The sequence below is a fragment of the Giraffa tippelskirchi genome, chromosome 4 (assembly GCF_054371585.1).
Source record: "Giraffa tippelskirchi isolate mGirTip1 chromosome 4, T2T-mGirTip1v1.2.pri, whole genome shotgun sequence".
Taxonomy (NCBI): Eukaryota; Metazoa; Chordata; class Mammalia; order Artiodactyla; family Giraffidae; genus Giraffa; species Giraffa tippelskirchi.
The window spans coordinates 177,553,541-177,571,914 of NC_137278.1; the positions used below are offsets into that span (position 1 = coordinate 177,553,541).

The 18,374-nt window shown below is 43.8% G+C and overlaps 1 protein-coding gene across 1 annotated transcript; it reads right to left on the reverse strand.

Moving 5' to 3' along the window:
- Positions 1-492: 492 nt before the first annotated feature.
- On the reverse strand, positions 493-18,319 carry KLHL42 (kelch like family member 42). Its single transcript, XM_081591866.1, has 3 exons — positions 17,158-18,319; positions 7,592-7,785; positions 493-2,501 (listed from the first exon to the last, which is right to left on the reverse strand). The coding sequence occupies exons 1-3, from the start codon at positions 18,030-18,032 to the stop codon at positions 2,050-2,052; spliced, it is 1,521 nt and encodes a 506-aa protein (XP_081447992.1). The 5' UTR covers positions 18,033-18,319; the 3' UTR covers positions 493-2,049.
- Positions 18,320-18,374: the final 55 nt, after the last annotated feature.

Below are 18,374 nucleotides of genomic sequence, written 5' to 3' on the forward strand. Positions count from 1 at the left end.
AAAGAAGGCTAAGTATTTGAGAATAAATGGATATGGCTTAGAAACCCTTTAATATTGTTGTAAGGAGAGTACTGATAAGATTATTTGGTAATAAGACACAAAGATCTAGCTCCATGTCCACAATAAAGACTTACCTCATTTTGCCTAATACAAGCATTCCTGAAAAGTTGTGCAACTAGAATTTTTTACAACCAGACCCTCATTTTAAATATACTAGGAGGTCATAGTTGCGAAGAAACCCTGTAGTGACTCCTTGCATAAACTGAAGTCTGTTAAGGTCATGGACTCCTCTGTGTCCACCTGCCCAGTGAATGCATACTGGAGGCATCGGTAAGTGTGCTGAATGCATGAATTTTCCCTAATGGTTTTTGTTTTTCTACAGGACCTTCTTAAAGTGAGGCACACTGAAACTGGAATGTTAGGACAGAACGACAGGATCCAGCTCACAGTTTAAAGTTATTCCACTGCAAAAAATCAGAGGACTTCAGAAAATGTTTTTCAATGGAAATAAAATTGCTTTACATGTGTATATACAGGCATAACTCATTTCATGGTGCTTCACTTTACTATACTTTGAAGATAACATGCTGTTTACAAATTGAAGATTTGTGGCAACCCCACTTTGTCAGGTATAATGGTTAGCAGTATTTAATAATAACTGTATTTGAAAATTAAGGTATGGATATTTTTTAAGACATAATACTATTGCACACTTAATGGACTATATAATATAGTGTAAACATAACCATTACATGCACTGGGAAACCCAAAAATCCTTTCAATTTGCTTTATTGCAGTGGTCTGGCACTGAACTGCAGTATATCCAAGAGATTCCTGTATATTTTTAAAGAAATGCTGATCTATGACTGGCAGAAGATTTTATTCATTGTTAACTACTTACTGTAAACAAACAACTGCTTGAGCTGGGTTCCACTTGATTTACCAACCAAGGCAAATAGAGCACCGGACCAAATTTCAGAAGTCCCAGCAGATGCTACTCCATCTCTAGGGGCTTCTTTCCCTCTCTCTAGCACAAATGTTTCAAAGCTATCCTCACCTTACCCCACAAAAGCAAAGCATGAATTAAAAAGCCAAGATTAAATCTGAAAGGTGTCTGACCTAAGTATAAAGTTACACTTTCACACTTAAAGAACTAGGTCAAATACATTCGATAAAAGTAACTTTCAAAGGCATTTTTTTTCTCTTATTTGGTGCTTCCTTCCCTTCCCATTTAAGACTAGATTTAAAAAATATAGAGATCCATTTTTTTTTAAACAATATATCCTCTTTTTTAAGAAATACAGAATGCCTAGCAATATAACCTGACCACACAAATCTGCAATCTGCTACATAAATGAAATAAGAGGTTATACCGGCTTATTTACTCAGCATTCATAACTGTAAAAAAAAAAAAGATTGAAAAATAGCTGAGAATGTTGTTACACAGGTTTTGGGGAGGACTGGGTGTTGGGTTCCACTGGTGTAACTTTCCTGGAAGTCATGTGCAAATAAAATATATGAACACAGAACCCTATTTTAAACACACTGCAACATAGGTGGGTGTGACCAGAGGAGAAAGACAGCGTTAATATTCATGTTTGTCAAGTAAATTAATAACAACAACAACAACAAAAAAAACTTTCATGTAGGGTATCAATGATATTTCAAGTGACCTAAATAAAACAGATCTAAAAATCATCCTTAGCATTCTTACCAATTTTGACTTTGGCCCTTTACTAAACAGGCACAATGAATCTTCTTTTTGAAGATCAGTTTCAGACATTGGCCCAAGGGTATCACATTTGTACAAAAACATTATCATGGATTTGCTCCCCATAATTTAAAAATCAATAATTAAAAAAATAATAAAGTTGGTCTCTCTTTTTTCCCACAAGTTTTCAAGTAATTAGTTCAAGTAAGCTTATTTACAGCTTCTGTATAAATGACCTAAAACTCACATTTTCCCTTTAAAAATCAGTCTCTCTGGAAATTGGACAGTTGTGTTTTTTGGTCTTCCCAGGTTTCTTCTTCAATTCTAGGTCAATTCAGTCAGGTTTCTGTTTTATTGGGCAGATAAAGAGAGGAGACCAGCAAATTGTGTCCAAAAGCTGGGAAACGCCTAAAGGCTTCCCAACTATCTGAAAAGATATTGTACTTGAGGAAAACTCGGTGCTCCAGGCTGGTGGACAGGGTCACGTCTCTGCTCATGATGTAGATGCCATCGTTGTGCAGCGCGCACGTCAGGTTGAGGCCCGACTTCGACGTGTTCTCCTTGAGGTAGAGCCACTGGCGGGTGGTGGTGTTGTAGGACTGCACGGTGAGCATGTCCTCGCTCTGGCTGCCCCTTCGTGTGGGCCCCAACTCGTGCAGACAGCCCCCCACGATGTAGATGGTTTCCTCCACCGACACCATCTGCTGCTTGCGGATGTGCACGTCGCACGTTTCGAAAAGAGTCCAGAGGTCGGCGGAGGGGCAGTACTGCAAGATGTTCAGGTTCCGGTCTGAAAGGCAGAGAGGAGCCGCGTGAGGACACCGCCAGGGGGAGCGCCACCAGCCGCCCGGCCGGACGTGCACGTCTGCCTCCGCCTGAATGACTGCCTCACACGGAGGCCAAACTGCTTCCGGAAAGCCGAGGTTGGGAAATGGCTGGGAGGAGATCCGTGTAGAATCCGCCCCACTGGGCTGGCATTCAGGCACATCCCTCCCGGGCTGGCTCTCAGAGCCGGTCGGGACAGGGACATGAGGCGCTGTGACAGAGCACCCGCTCCTCCCGGGGACCCGGGCACCTGGACAACCACCAGGCCAGTGTAGGAAGAAGCCGAGCCTCAGAGAGCCCTCATTAGTACCTAACAGAACAACTGGCTGCCTAATGCAAATGACAGGCTGAGCCCCAAGAGGATCTATTCTTGACAACAGATTCTATGAAACAAGCCAAGTGAGCTGGGCGGGATCTCTGGGGCCGTCTAACAGAAAAGAGGCAGAGCTGCAAGTCAGAGAGATGCAGGAAAGAAAATCTAACCTCTGGCCTTTAAGCCAGAATCGCTTGGCAATTGTGTTTCCCAACTGTAACACCAGAGATGCGCTGAAAACGGCCCTTTCCCCTCCCCTTGCCCATTTCACAAGAGATGGTTACATATAACATGGACCATTTTTTAAAGTCTTTATTGAACTCGTTACAATATTATTTCTATTTTACGTTTTGTGATTTTTTGGCCCTGAGGCATGTGGGATGGCACCCACACCCCCTATGCTGGAATGAAAAGTCTTAATCTCTGGATCACCAGGAAGGCCTGAGATGGTTAATTACTGTGTGGATATAATCGGATGGTAGATGAAAGACCACCCTAACATCATTTTCAGTTAATACCTGTTTCAAGGAAAAATGCCTAGTCTCTTTGAAAAATGCTTGTGAAATTGAAAATATCTAGTTTCCTTTTTCTTTAAAAAAAAATTGTTCTTTTATTCTTTCTTTCCTCAAGGGAAGAATAAATGGAATATTTTAGCCTCAGCAAAAAAAAAAAAAATTAAAAATGCTCTGAATTATCCAAAAGAATGAACTTTCTGTTTGTTGTTTTTTAAACAACAACATCAGTGTAAAGAGACAGGTCAGCTTGAGAACTGACGTCCAACAAAAGCCGCAGCCTTTGATCGCTGCAGAAACTGGGAGCAGTACTTCCTCCTGAGACAGAAGGACCCACCCAGAGAGGGCTGTAATTAAAGCTCTACCATGCTCTCTGCTACAAGTCAAGGGCCTTGAGGCGGGCACAGGGGATAAGGGGACATTCTAGGAGACAGCCCTAGGGAGTCTGGTTACTAATCTACCAACAAGTACTCCTGAGTAACCTGGTTCCCCATCCTACGAATAAAGGACTTATTCTGGCCAAGCGTCAGTGTATTTATTTCTCAGGTCCAGGTCTGAAGGTCCTTCCAGGTCTTCTGTAAATGTTTTCTCTCCTCACCCAACAAGGGCTCAGAGCATGATGAGGAGGTTTGAGTTGGTGGAAGGATCTTTTTGCCTTTACATTGAGAGTTGACTCGGACATTTAACAAATCACCCCTCTTTCCTTTAGTGGTTACTACTACTTTCTATTGAATTTCATTTCTTCAGTGCTGGCCAAAGAATTAAAATAATCAAACAGTTATCATAAAAATGATGAATTATCCCTTACTAAATTTTAAAAGTATCACCTGACTTAAGTGAGTAGGTTAAAAACCCAACTTCAATTCCTGATTTTTTTTTTCATGGCAATTATGATGTCTTATTTTAAAGACAAGGAACTATTAGGAAGTGCTGGGATGAGCCCAAGCAGAGGAGGAGGGGGCTTCAGAGGACAAGGAGCTGCCTGCCCTCTCATCGTAGAAAACTCATTTTCAGCCCTTACACAAACAGCCATCCATCCACGTCACCTAACCATCCTGTCATGGGGATTTGGCTCAGGGAAGCCAGGTCAGGGATCACAGTGGGTGGCCCAAGTGAAGAAGGCACATTAGTAGTGGCCTGTGAAACTAGAAAACACACAAGCAAGGGTTTTCCAGGTCAAATCTAAAGAACATTTGCTCAGCCAGGGTCATGGAAAAACTAGGAAATCTACCAGTAGAGTCGTCTTTGGGTTACAGTGCTGCCTGTCAGGGCTTCCCGACTCTGGGGTAGAAGAGAAGCCAAGGGCTGTGTGTGCACTGGGTCAGCCCACAGGGCACATTCTGTGTCACAAAATCTAGGGAGGAATCAGAATTCTTAGAAATGTGCAAAAGTAAATAACTATATTTACTTTCCTAGGAGAGAAGACGCACAGATACACACAGAGGTACATATGCACACACAGGAATTCTCTGGGGTCTATGGTTTAGTTAAGTCTATAAAGTTGAGTACTGTAACCTGAACACCAATGCTGAAGTGAAAGAAGTGACTGCTAGGTTTCATTTTCTTTCAATTATTTGTAGAGGGAAAGTGGACGGATATCTTATTATCAGTGGAGAATCACTAGGGACAAGTGATGAAAACTTGGCATGAAAAAGAAAAACCTCACTGCTCCCCATGTACTTCTCTTCCCATGTCACCACTTTTCCTTAAATGTATAAATAAAAACACCACTTACAGAAGGTTGAATGGTGGCCCCTGGATAGATATGTTCATCTTCTAACCCCCAGAACCTTTGAATTCACTTTTTTTGGGAAAAGGATCTCTGCAGATGTAATTTTAGTTAAGGATCTCAAGAAGAGACCATCCTCTGGATAACCCAGGTGGCTCTAAATCCAAGGAGAAATGTGTCCTTGTAAGAGACAGAAGAGGATCCAAAGAAGACAAACAGGTGGCCGAGAGGCACGTGAAAAGACACTCAACGTCACTGTTAGAGAAATGCCAATCAAAACTACAATATATCACCTCACATGGGTCAGAATGACCATCATCAAAAAAATCTATGAAAAATAAATGCCGGAGAGGGTGTGGAGAAAAGGAAACCCTCTTATACTGTTGGTGGGAATCTAAATTGATACAGCCACTATGGAGAACAGTATGGAGCTTTCTTAAAAAACTAAAAATAGAACTTCCATATGACCAAGTAATCCCACTTCTAGGTGTATACCCAGAGAAAACCATAATTGCAAAAGACATGTGCACCCCAATGTTAACTGCAGCAGTATTTACAACCAAGACATGGATGCCACCTAAATATCCATCAGTAGATAAATGGATAAAGAAGATGTGGTACATATACACAATGGAATATTACTCAGCCATAAAATGAAATCGTGCCGTTTACAGAGATGAGGATGCACCTAGAGACTGTCACACAGAGTGAAGTAAGTCAGAAAGAGGAAAATATCATATACTAACATACAGGGGATCTAAAAAAAATGGTACAGATGAACCTCTCTGCAAAACAGAAACAGAGACATAGACATAAAAAAGAAACATGTGGACATCAAGGGGGGTAGAAGGGGTGGGATCAATTGGGAGATTAAGATTGACATATATACACTACTGATACTATGTACAAAATAGTTAACTAATGAGAACATACTGTATAGCACAGGGAACTCTACTCCATGCTCTGTGGTGACCTAAATGGGAAGGAAATCTGAAAAAGAGGGAATATATGTGAACATATAGCTGATTCACTTTGCTATACAGGAGAAACAAACACAACATTATAAGGCAACTAATGAAAGTGAAAGTCGCTCAGTCATGTCAGCCTCCATGGACTATATAGTCCATGCAGTTCTCCAGGCCAGAATACTGGAGTGGGTAGTTGCCCCCTTCTCCAGGGGATCTTCCCAACCCAGGGGTCGAACCCAGGTCTCCAGCATTGCAGGCTGATTCTTTACCAGCTGAGCCACCAGGGAAGCCTGAGAATACTGGAGTGGGTAGACTATCCCTTCTCCAACAGATCTTCCCCACCTAGGAATCAAACTGGGGTCTCCTGCATTGTAGGAGGATTCTTTACCAACTGAGCTATCAGGCAACTATACTCCAATAAAGAAATTTTTTTTACAAGCTGTGAGATGCTCCCTACCAAGACCAGGAGTATAAAACCTGTTGGAGAAGCTTGTTATTTTCAAATCATCAACTACAAAATGTCCACCAAACAAAGTAGAAAACACATGTGCGTACTGAACGCTAAGTCACTTCAGTTTTGTCTGACTCTTTGCAATTGTATGGACTGTAGCCCACCAGGTTCCTCTGTCCTTGGGATTCTCCAGACGAGGAGAATACTGGAGTGGATTGCCATGCTCTCCGCCAGGGGATCTTCCCGGTCCAGGGATCAAACCCACGTCTCTTAAGTTTCTTGCATTTGCAGGTGGGTTCTTTACTACTAGCACCATCTGGGAAGCCCATTAGTCACTCAGTCATGTCCAACTCTGTGCAGCCCCATGGACTGTAGCCTGCCAGGCTCCTCTGTCCATGGAATTCTCCAGGCAAGAATACTGAGTGGCTTGTCATTCCCTTCTCCAGGGTATCTTCCCAAGCCAGGGATCAAACCCAGGTCTCCCCCATTGCAGGTAGATTCTTTACCATCTGAGCCACCAGGAAAGCCCAGAAAACACATATGTATGGTTTAATAAACAGCAAAACCACCTGCCCTGCTGGTCAAGAAAGAATGCTCTTCATGCTCTTGTTCCTCCTATGATATGTGAACAGCCTGGAGCTGAATTTCTGGAATCTGTATCCCATATGTTTGTGCACAAACACAAGGGAGCAAGTGAAAAGAAAGACCTGAAAGGATGCACTGGTGCTAAATTCCAATGTTAGACAAGGCGGGTTCAGTGTACGTTTGAGAGAAAGGTAGGAGTTATCCAGCCAAGTCACAGGATGGCTGACTACAGGGTGGGATTTCCAGAGCAGGAAGAAAATACATGTTTTCTTCACAGCTCTCCCTACACCATGCAGTTTTCACGCTCATACAAAGGCATCAAAGACCCTTCTTTGATGTCCCACAAGATGCTCTTTTTTCCAGATATGTAAATATACAGTAAGCAATACATAACATCAGGCTGGTGTGCACTAGAGGGCTTCCTCCAGCCTCTCCAGCCCTCCCCCAGGTTGCCAAAGCTCACATGGAGCACGACCACTTTCCAGGCCTTCACTTACCTCTAGTAGTGTATCCTCCAATGACATAAATTTTCCCCTTACATTCACATGCAGAGAACTCAGCCAGAGGGTTTGGCAAGGGTGCCACGAAATTCCAGGCATCCTGCTCAGGGTTGTAACACTCAACATTAGAAACGGCCTGCCCACCAATGGCGTAGAGTTTGAAATTAACAGCCACGAGCTTGAAGTTAGACCTGCAAGAGAGAAACAAAGGCCCACAAAGTCAGTTCTTCTGATCACTCAGAAGTAAGACCATGGCACAATCTGCTAAAGCTGGTGTGTGGAATCTGCTGGGTATTTGAAGGAAATGAGCTCTCCAAGTGGGGTGCTGTTATGCCTGGGGGCAGAGGAATGATGGAATACCATCCAAGATTTCACCCATCCCCAAGAAGCCACAAGAATGGTGCATTCTCCAAACTTTAGCTGTTGAAGGTAAGCAATTCAATGTAACAATTCAGTGTAATCTTGCTTAGTTTAAACCAAGAATCAAAGACACTTTGTATCTGCTAAACTCAAGACCTCTGTATCCAATAAAAAAAAATAATAAAGATTGTTGTAAAAAATACTTCACTCAGAAAGAAAAAATTCACAACACTGCAAATCAACTATACTTCAATAATAAGTAGATTGATTAAAAAATAAACTCAATATTCTCTCAAGAGTGGGAGCAAGTACCCACTCCACTCCCTTGCCTGTCTCTACTCCCAGGGGGTAGGCTCCATCCTAAGTATACATCAGCACTGCCTACACAGACAAGCACATGCAATATGTTTTCTACAGGGTGGTCCAAACACCCATTTACCATGAGTTCACTCAAGCAGATGGATGGCTCACCCATCCTCCTCATATGAGGGCATCCTCTACATTGCTTTGCAACATACAGAGTAGAGGAAGGTAAGCAATGAACTAAATAGAAATATTTTGATCTAGCATTGTAAGAGTATTCATACATGTTAACTCAACAAATAACCGATATCAACAAATGCTCACCTATCACAAGAGTAAACAATTTTAAAAAGAGAAAGGTATTGGTTTTAAGGTTCATATTAAGTAATACAATTAAATTGCTTATTGGCTTCAAATATTAAATAAAAGTCTCAAGACTTTTGGATAGAAAAGAAAAAATTAATTTCTTTCAATGTAGTACAGGGATTAATGGACTCCTTGAAGACCAGGAAGGATAAGCATTTGGAAGTGCTGGGTCAGTTGACTGTGATACGTGCAACAATCTCAACTTTACACTCATACGAGCCACAGCACAGAGCCATAGACCTGGTTCTGGACCCACCCTGGTGATAACCAGCTAACTGACCTTCGTCTCGAGTGCGTAAAACACACCCATCCCAGGGTGGTGGAGACAACCATAGCACACAGCATATCAGAAAGTACCAACACGATGATTTTGTCAAAAGTAACAATGTCCTACTAAAGAATGGGGGTGCAGAGGCTCCAAATGTTCAAATGGAAAAAAGCACATAAGACGGTAGATTAAAAAGCAGTAATGAACAAGTAGCCATGCTGGACAGATGTTTAATAAACGATACATTATGATATAGAACGTATGTTCATAATAGCCACCTACTAAAAAATTAGGATTTTTTTCAACAGTTCCTGTAATGTTTACATTTAAATGAGTTTTAGTTTAGTTGCGTTTTTCAAATCAGAGAGTGAACAGAATACTCTTCATCAAGAACCTCACACTGTCCATTAAACCCGATCGGCCATTCAGTTTTTCATGCCAACAGACTTCACCGGGGTGGCAGTTACTGGGGGGTCCCTGGTTCACCGTGCTTACCTTTCCTGCTGCCAGTGGTCCTTAAAATCTGACCGTGATGCCCTCTCTATGTGTGCAAATTTGGGGAACCGAAGGAAATAAAGCTTGTGAATAAGCGCTAAATTTTACCAGCCCACAATTTGTTTTTGTTCCCCAAAGGTACACAGATAGTAAATTTTGTAAGATCAAAACAGTGTTTGATATTCCTCCAGCATAATCATTTGTCCTGTGCAATATGTAAGGGATTTCTTTCTGAGGCTGAACGAACAGGCAGTTAAAAGTAAACCACTCCATCTCTCCAGACCCCAATATGCTCAAATTCACTTGAAAAGAGAAACAGTTTTCAATATTGAATTTATGATGAAATTGCCACCCAAACACAGGCCACTTGATGAAGAGGCAGACGGCCAAGAGTTATGAACCCAGGCTTGTATGGGGAAGTCTCAGCTCCCCTGCTAAACAGCTCTGTGACCTTGAACAAGGCATTAAATCTCAGGTGATCTGAGTCTCAGTTTCCCCACCTGTGAAGAGGGGGGGAAGAAAAGCACGTTGTTAAGAGTTAAGAAGGGTAACCTACAGAAAGAGATCACTGCCTGCACGTCTCTGCCTACGTTTCTTAACCTCAGGAGGATTAGTTTCTCGTCGGGCAACTGCAGCCATCACTGGCTGCAAAGTACAAAGTGCTGGATTTCTGTACAAAGCACTCTCACGTCCATAAATTCTTGCCTTTTCTCATTTTCTGAAAGTAAATCTTCCACTCTTCACATCCTGCAGGGTAAAGGTATGAATCCAAGATAGCAACTATTTTAATTATCACTTTGATAGGGTTTTTCCTAATATTGATCCCTGACATCCTCCATTCAGAAAGTAAAAAGGATTTTTAAATCAAATAATCATTTGCTGTAGCTACATCAGAGAAGGCAATGGCACCCCACCCCAGTACTCTTGCCTGGAAAATCCCATGGATGGAGGAGCCTGGTAGGCTACAGTCCATGGGGTCGCTAAGAGTCGGACACGACCGAGCGACTTCACTTTCACTTTTCCCTTTCATGCACTGGAGAAGGAAATGGCAACCCACTCCAGTATTCTTGCCTGGAGAATCCCAGGGACGGTGGAGCCTGGTGGGCTGCCGTCTACAGGGTCGCACAGAGTCGGACACGACTGAAGCGATTTAGCAGCAGCAGCAGTAGCTACATACTTGACTTAAACAGTGTATAGAAATGAAAGTGAGAAAAATTAGATGATGATCTAGTTTCTACTTCACTTAGAAGAAATTAAAAGCTCTTGAAATCCTTCAAAGTTAAGTAACATGAACCATGCTAACCACCAGCACACAGGTATCAAAGACTAACAAGAGCTACTACAACCACTGTAACTGTAGTGAATACACAGGATGATTGGGATCTGAGAGGCTGAGAGTGCCACTCAATGAAACTCACTGTGCCTCAGTTTCCTTTTGGGGAAAATGGAGCCAACAGTAAGGCCCACCTCACAGAGGCCCTGGAGGACATCTAAAGCAGTGACCACAACACGCAGCCATGAGTAAGAGCTCAAGAACTGTAAACCACCATCAGCTCTTGCTGCTTAGAAAAGTTGTTACCATTAGGGTAAAACTTGGAGCGAAAAGCAAGCTCCTTTCTCCCGTCCTTTCTCAAGCTCTCTGAGGAGGATGGTGCAGCCTGTGGCCCCCTAGGGCCTTCTGTCTCCTCCTTCCTCTATGCTACTTCCCCACATAGTAGGGTGTCCAGGGGACCAGTAAGGGGAGAAGGAAAGGCCCCACATAGTAGGGTGTCCTGGGGACCAGTAAGGGGAGAAGGAAAGGAGACAGAAGTAGCCATGGCTGCTCCCTACTACCAACCATCTCTGAGAAAACCTAACACACAAAGCAATTTAAACTGTTGGTCAAAATTATATTGGGTGTGGGGAGGAGGTGAATAGACATATGGTTTTGTTTACTTCATGGGGCTTTCCCGGTGGCCCAGATAGTGAAGAATCTGCCTGCAATGCAGGAGACCCTGGTTAGATCCGTGGGTCAGGATGATTCTCTGGAGAAGGGAATGGCAACCCACTCTAGTATTCTTGCCTGGAGAATTGCATGGGGTCTCAGACAGGACTGAGTGACTAACACTCTTTACTTCACGCTATCCTGAGGCTCCACTGCAATTCACCACGAGGACAAAATCTCTCAAAGGTTCCATTACTCTAGAAGAGTTCTAAAATAAACTTGGGCTCAGAGGAAAGAGGACAGCCAAAGCTGACAAGTGTAATTCCTTCCAGGCCAAGGACTCGTTTGGTAGGTTTCTCTCCCAACAGCCTTGCTGTGCTCACGTGCGGAACAGGCCGGCACAACCCTACTCTGACTTCAGAACAGGGTACAGGGCAACAGAAGAGACTAGAGACAACTTTAGACAGAGAGAAGTTAACGAACTAATGACTGCAACAGTGCCAGTTCCTGCAAGTTATCACAAATTAAAGCGAGGCAGGGAAGCAAGCAAGCTTGTGTAGAAGCACACAAGCTTCTACACGTGCAGAGTTACGTCCTGACAACTCCAGAGATCAAATCCACATTGAGACCACCGGGCAGTATTGTGTGCTTGGACTTCAAAGCAGCCTCTCCAGCAGTGTTGTGTACTCACTGCCGTTTTCAACTAGAAGGCACAATCCTAAATGTTTCTTTTTTCTTCTTTTCTTTTTTGGTTCACCACTGGTCATTTAGCATCATTTTCTCCAGGGTGTAAAGAGCTTTATAAATCTCCCAGTCCCGGGGGAGTCTAAGTTCCCACCTGTCCCTTGTTATTTAAGATTATGGGATCATTTTACCGTTCAGTCCCTGTGGAAAGTAGGCTGCTGTGCCTTTGATCCCTTTGTCAATGGCCCAGTTACCTCGGCAAAGGCGAGTGAATGGGGTAGATGTGAAACGCTGTGTAACCAGGGGTCAAAATCTGCCCTTTCTACTCAAGGTTTCTTCCAGTGTTTCTCCCAGTCTTCTAAGTTTCTTCCAGTGTTTCCAGAATCTGTGTTGGACACGTTATCCAGCAATAACTCCACTCTAGGTTTCACTTTTATTTGTCTCATCATCTAAATTCAGCTACAAACTCCTTCAGGGCAGAGCCATATATATCATCATTGTTGTTTATTCAACAGTGACTAGAACAAGGTTGGCACAGAGGCTGTGGTGAGGGCTGAGACACACATGATGAAATTCTGAGAAGCAACACAGGATCATGAAATACCTGAGCTCAACTTCTTGGAAGAAAATAATTTTTAAAAAGAAAAGTTAAAGGTTTGTATGAAGACAGTCACTGTCAGTCATTAAGCCAAAACTTGTAAATGCTCCAAATGGTTATATTGCGTCAATGAATGTTTAAATTTTGGTTACTCTACTTTTTACACACCTTGACCAATTTTTTAAAAAGTAGAGTAACCAAGCTCCAAGTAGGGCTTCCCTAGTGGCTCAGACAGTAAAGAATCCACATGCAAAGTAGGAGACCTAGGTTCAATCCCTGGGTTGGGAAGATCCCACGAAGAAGGAAATGGCGACCCACTCCAGTATCCCTGTCTGGGAAATCCCATGCTCAGAGAAGACTGGAGGGCTATAGTCCATGGAGTCGCAAAGAGTCAGGCATGACTAAGCACTAACACTTCCACTACTCCACTTTTTACACACCTTGAGCAATTTACTTTCTGTGCCTCAGTCTCTGCCTCTGCAAAATGGGGACCTAGTATAATCCTTGAGAAGAATAAGTGAGATGATACATGCAAAGCAGTAGGGACAGTACCTAGTACAGAGTAAATGTTCAATTAAATGTTACTTACTGTTATTTTTCAGTGAGTCTAAGTAACTAAAATGACTATAATGACTTACAAAATAAAAATATTCACTGTAATGTTACATTTTTAAAAGAACAAAAACATACATTTACTTTTATTACAATAATGTAAAATATATTCCACAGTTCAAAAAAGCCATGCATTTAAAGCATTTATTGCTCACCATGTTAGCAGTATGAATATACATAAGCATTGAATAAGCAATAGGTCCCAATCAGAAGAGAAGAAAAAAGCAAAAACAGAAAATTTCAATTCAGGGTGAGGAGTATGCTAGAAAAGAAAGCATGGCGTTTCATCATTTAGTCCAGTTGAGGGTTCGGGGATGGAATCCTGGTTGATATTATGTCAGATCTGAGTCAAAGTATGAAGGAGAAAAGAAGGTAAAAATTCCAATATGACACTCAATTCTAAAAATATAATGAAAAAAGGTATCTGTGTAGAAAGAATAATAATAACTTGAAAATACCTAAGAATAATTATAACAACAACCAAAAAAAAAAAAAAAGACCAGGCAAAGGTAATAAAAGAAACCTTTCATGAAGGACCAAAACCCCCAAAAAATACGTGGAAAAACAAACCATTTTTCCATCTGCAAAGTATCAGACAACTGTGAATCCTCCTTCAAATTAACCTATGATACAATGTAATTCCAATCAAAATTCTAACAGGACTTGACAAGAAGATTCTGAAGTATATCTGAAGGAGAAAATGTATCAAGAATAACCAAGAAAATTAAAATAAAACAGAACAAATGGGTCTCTGTGCTATAAGACAATAAAATAGGTTCCCAAGCTACAAAAATTTAAAAATGTGTTATTAATACAGCAATGGCTAAACTGCCCACTGGGAAACAGGGAAATTAGCATAGGATAACTGGTTTAACAAATCACAGTGAAGAACCAAGACTACTGAACATTCAGGAAACATGTTGTAACCTAAAATCCCCAAAAGATTCAGATGTAAATGTAAAATGGCAAAACTATACAAGTAACAGAGCACGAGACAGATGCGGGCTCTCCTAGTAGAATCCTTCCTTCTAGAAAGCCTTTCCTATGCAAGATAAAAAGCTCATAGGACCCAGACGACAAAACTACGAGATATTGAAACGCTTTTCCTATAAAAATACCCTATAAACATGAAGCCCCAAACTGGAGGCTCACAAGGCCAGTTGTTGTTGTTGTTGACTTGCTTTTCAAATGGAGTATGGTGCCAACATTTAAAAATTGAGATGTCTTGGCGACACCATTCCTCACGCCTATGGCAATAACAGCTGTGGGCGCGATGTGGCGCCCTCTTGCGGTGCGTTAGTAACTCGCCAGTTCATCATAACCCTTCCAAACCCCTCTATTCACTGGATCTACCTGCCTGGTCACTTCTGGCATTTTATTTTTGACCTTTATGATTTTAAAAAAAAGGCATATGAAAAACATGTGCAACATTACATAACTGATAAGAGTTATTATCTATATACAAGAAGAGAATTTCTAAAATGAATACAAAAGAGATAAGCCAATTTTTTAAAAACTGGGAAAGGCCATTTATAAAAGATATACACATGGCCAATAGACATATGAAACAAACAATCTCTCTTCCAAGCAGAGACATTCACACCAGTGTTTTTGTCCATTATAATGGTAAAGATAAAAAATGTTCATAATGTCTTATCTTCGCAAGAATTTAGGAAACTGGCAAGCTGAAACATTGTTGCTAAGAGAGGCAATTAGATCAATTTTTGATGAGAAATTTGGCAGGAGCTACCAAACTTTAAAATGCATGTATACTTTGTTCCATCTATCCAGGGATTCCAGGCATTTGCCATATAGAGCTAACGTATACCAACCAAGATAGGCACACATATTTGAAGATGTTCAATATGGGATTTTTATAATGGCAAATGGAAGTGACCTAAATGCTCATGATAAGGGAAAAACTGATTACAGTACTGTGCATCCATAGGATGGAATACTACGCAGCCATTAACAACAGTGAGGTGGGTCTACATTTGCTGATACACAAAAAAACTCTCCGAGTGGAAATACCAAGGGCCATAATAATCACATAAGCTAAACAATTTTGCAGTAAAAATATGTATAAGATGCATATATACCCCAACATGTAAATGCATACATATTTTCCCCTGCAAACCACCATTACTGTATTTATAAATATACATTTGTGATGTATAAATATTATGTATTTATATATTTACATTAATATGTCTATAGATACACATATTCTTTACTCCGTGGTTTTTCAATGTCAGTTGCAATTTTTCTAAGGATGTATTCATGCATTACTGGAATACTTTTTTTTTCCTCCCTAAAGAGGACAGTAAGAAGTTCCTGCAGGGGTGGCAGGGAAGGACTACCAGGGATTTGGAGAGAAAAAAGGATCATGTGAGGTGCTGTGTTAATAGTTGTGGAGCTGGGTTTGTGTGCTGAGCACCAAATGTACAGCAGGAGACATAGGAGTAGAGGTGCCAACCTGCTGGGCCTTCTACCCCTGATCTCGGCATCGTCTATCACCACTGCATGTTCCTTGTTTGCTTCAACAGAAACTCTGAGAATCCATTTAAATGTAACACTCTGATGTCAGATTTTCAATACAGCAGTGTAAATAACGCACTAGAGAGGGATAGAAGAAAATACGCCAACCTGTAGATGGTTATCACCTCCCACAAGGAGGAAATAGTAGTAATGATCTGTCTATGGCCATACTACCCTGAACATGTCTGATCTTGGAAGCTAAGCAGGGTCAGGCCTGGTTAGTACTTGGATGAGAAAAGTGACAGTCTTTCTGCTTCTTCATTCTTTGCCCTTTTACCATGTTTTTTAGAATAACTGTGCATTTTTTACCATGAGAAAACAAACAACACGTTCCAAATTGAATTTTATATTATAGTAGAAATAAAGCCAGTGTACCCTCCCCCACTCAGCCTAGAGGGGCACCTTAAGTCAAGCAAATCTGTGTAATGACCTTCTCATTCTTGTTAAGACTTTCTTTGCGCAGTTGTGAGTCCCCCAACTCCTTGTTCCACACTTCAGGGCAGGAACCACGGTGGGGGTGGGGGGGCTTGAGATGGACACAGATGGGCCAGAAGAAAGGGCATGCCTGTCCTTTCTTGGGTTACATTGATTCTTCTCCCCACTTCTGAATGGCTCTGGGCCATCTTGGGCTCTGCCATCATTTGTTTTTTTTTTCCCTACCACTTCTTCCTGTAATGCTCTTTGCCCTTGTTTTCCTATTCCATTCCTGACTTTGTTCCCTCTTCCTGCCCCTGATTTCTTCCTTTTCCTTTCTTCAAGTCACCCAAGTGCATGTTGAGAGGGATTTGCAGGATGGGAAGGGAGAAGGTTGGGGTGGATGATCAGGTTCTAATTCTGCAGGTGACCAATGCCAGGCTCAAGTCTTGGGTCCATGATGAAGACTGTCTGGGAAGAAAAGTGAGATGCAAAAGAGAATAAAAAACAAGGAAGGTAATCCTGCATAGCTAATATTAGTAGAAGTCTAATGATTATTTTCTGATCACAGATTGGTAAGCTTCAAAGTCATCAACAAGAACATCCAAAGTCAGTGTTACAGGTTACTGGTTACTGCCCCGTGTGTCATTATAATCAGGATTAGTTCCTAAAAGAAAATAAAAATGAAAGCAAAATTAAAGAAACTTTCCTTTGGAAGTATCCTTCTAGGAAACCCCAAAAAGGCAATTCGTCTGAAGGCAAAATACTTGCTAGGAAAACCACTCAGCGAGCTGACCTCCTTGGGGGCCTCTGCTTCTCTGCAATTTCTTAGTTCACCGGGAACTTTGCCAGAGTCAAGGCCAACAACACTCCCGAGCAAGCTATTCCCATCTCATAACCACCTCCAGTGACTGCTGTTGACTCCAGTGGAGTCAACCTGAGGGGTATGGCTTCCGGAACAGGTGGATGCGCGGGAACGCAGTAGCCGGCTGGGTGCTTACCTCTTCTGGTTCATGGAGGCCACTTGGAGCCACTCGTTGGTGCTGGGGTTGTAGGAATGCGCCGCGGAGATCTCCTGGCTGGTGATCCTGTACCCGCCCACGATAAAGAGGTAGTTGTCCAGGATGGCAGCCCCGTACCCCCTGACATTCACCAGGTCGGGAGGAAGGTTGTTGGCCAGCGGGAACCAGCGCTCCGTCATCTCCTCGTACCTGAGCATGGACGGGGGCTCCCCTTGGTAGGGGTGAGGGGCTAGGGGTCCCCCCAGGAAGTCCCCCAGCGCCACGAGGACGGGAGTCCCGGTCATCCGGGCCTCTCTCAGCCTCTGCTTCAGGCTGACATCCCCGGGGGCCGGAGGAGAAGAGCCCAGGAGGTGGAACTGGGGCTTGCACAGAACCTCGTGGAAGTGGACGGCCATGAAGCGCAGGCAGGCCTCCTGCAGGTCGGGCAGCCCGTACACCTGCGCCAAGCGGTACAGCTCTAGGCAGTTGGTGAGCCGCACCTGGGACAGCAGCAGCTGCAGCAGGGACGTGACCTGCAGGAAGGAGGCCGCCTCCACCAGCTCGGATAGCAGGCTCGCCTCGTCCATGTCCTCCTCCTCCTCCTCGGCCCCGCCGCCCGGCTCCCCGCGCCGGCCCAGCAGCCAGCCCTCGCGGGCGCCGCCCGCGTTGATGAAGTCCAGCACCAGGCGCAGGCCCGGGGCGCTGAGGCCGCGCAGCTGCTGCACCTCGGGGCCGCCGGCCTCCGGGCTCAGGGCCTCACGCATGCCGGAGCGGTAGAGGGCGCGGAAGTAGTCGCTCTGCTCGATGAGCTTTCGCTTGCTCACCGGGTAGCAGCGGTCCTCCAGGCGAATCTGCACCATCTCGTCGGCCGACATGGCCGGGGGACCGGGGGCGGCGGGGGCTCCCGCCAGCTCTGCGAGCTCGCCTCCCGCCCCCGCGCGCGCTCGCCGGGTTCCGGGGCGGCCGCGGAGCGCGGGGAGGAGGCGGCAGTGGTGCGGGGCCGCCCGCGCCCGCCCAGCCTCTGCCGGCCGAGGCGGCCCCTCCTCCCGGTCCCGGGGGCGGTGGCTCGGCCTCCCCCCTTCTGCCCCTCCGGCCTCCGTCCGCGCCAAAAAAGGCCGCAGCGGCGCGCGCTGCCCGCTCGGGTCGTCCCGGGCCGTCAGCCGGGAGGGGATCCCAGCCCCCAGCCGCAGCCTCCTCCCACGCCCGGCTTCTCACTT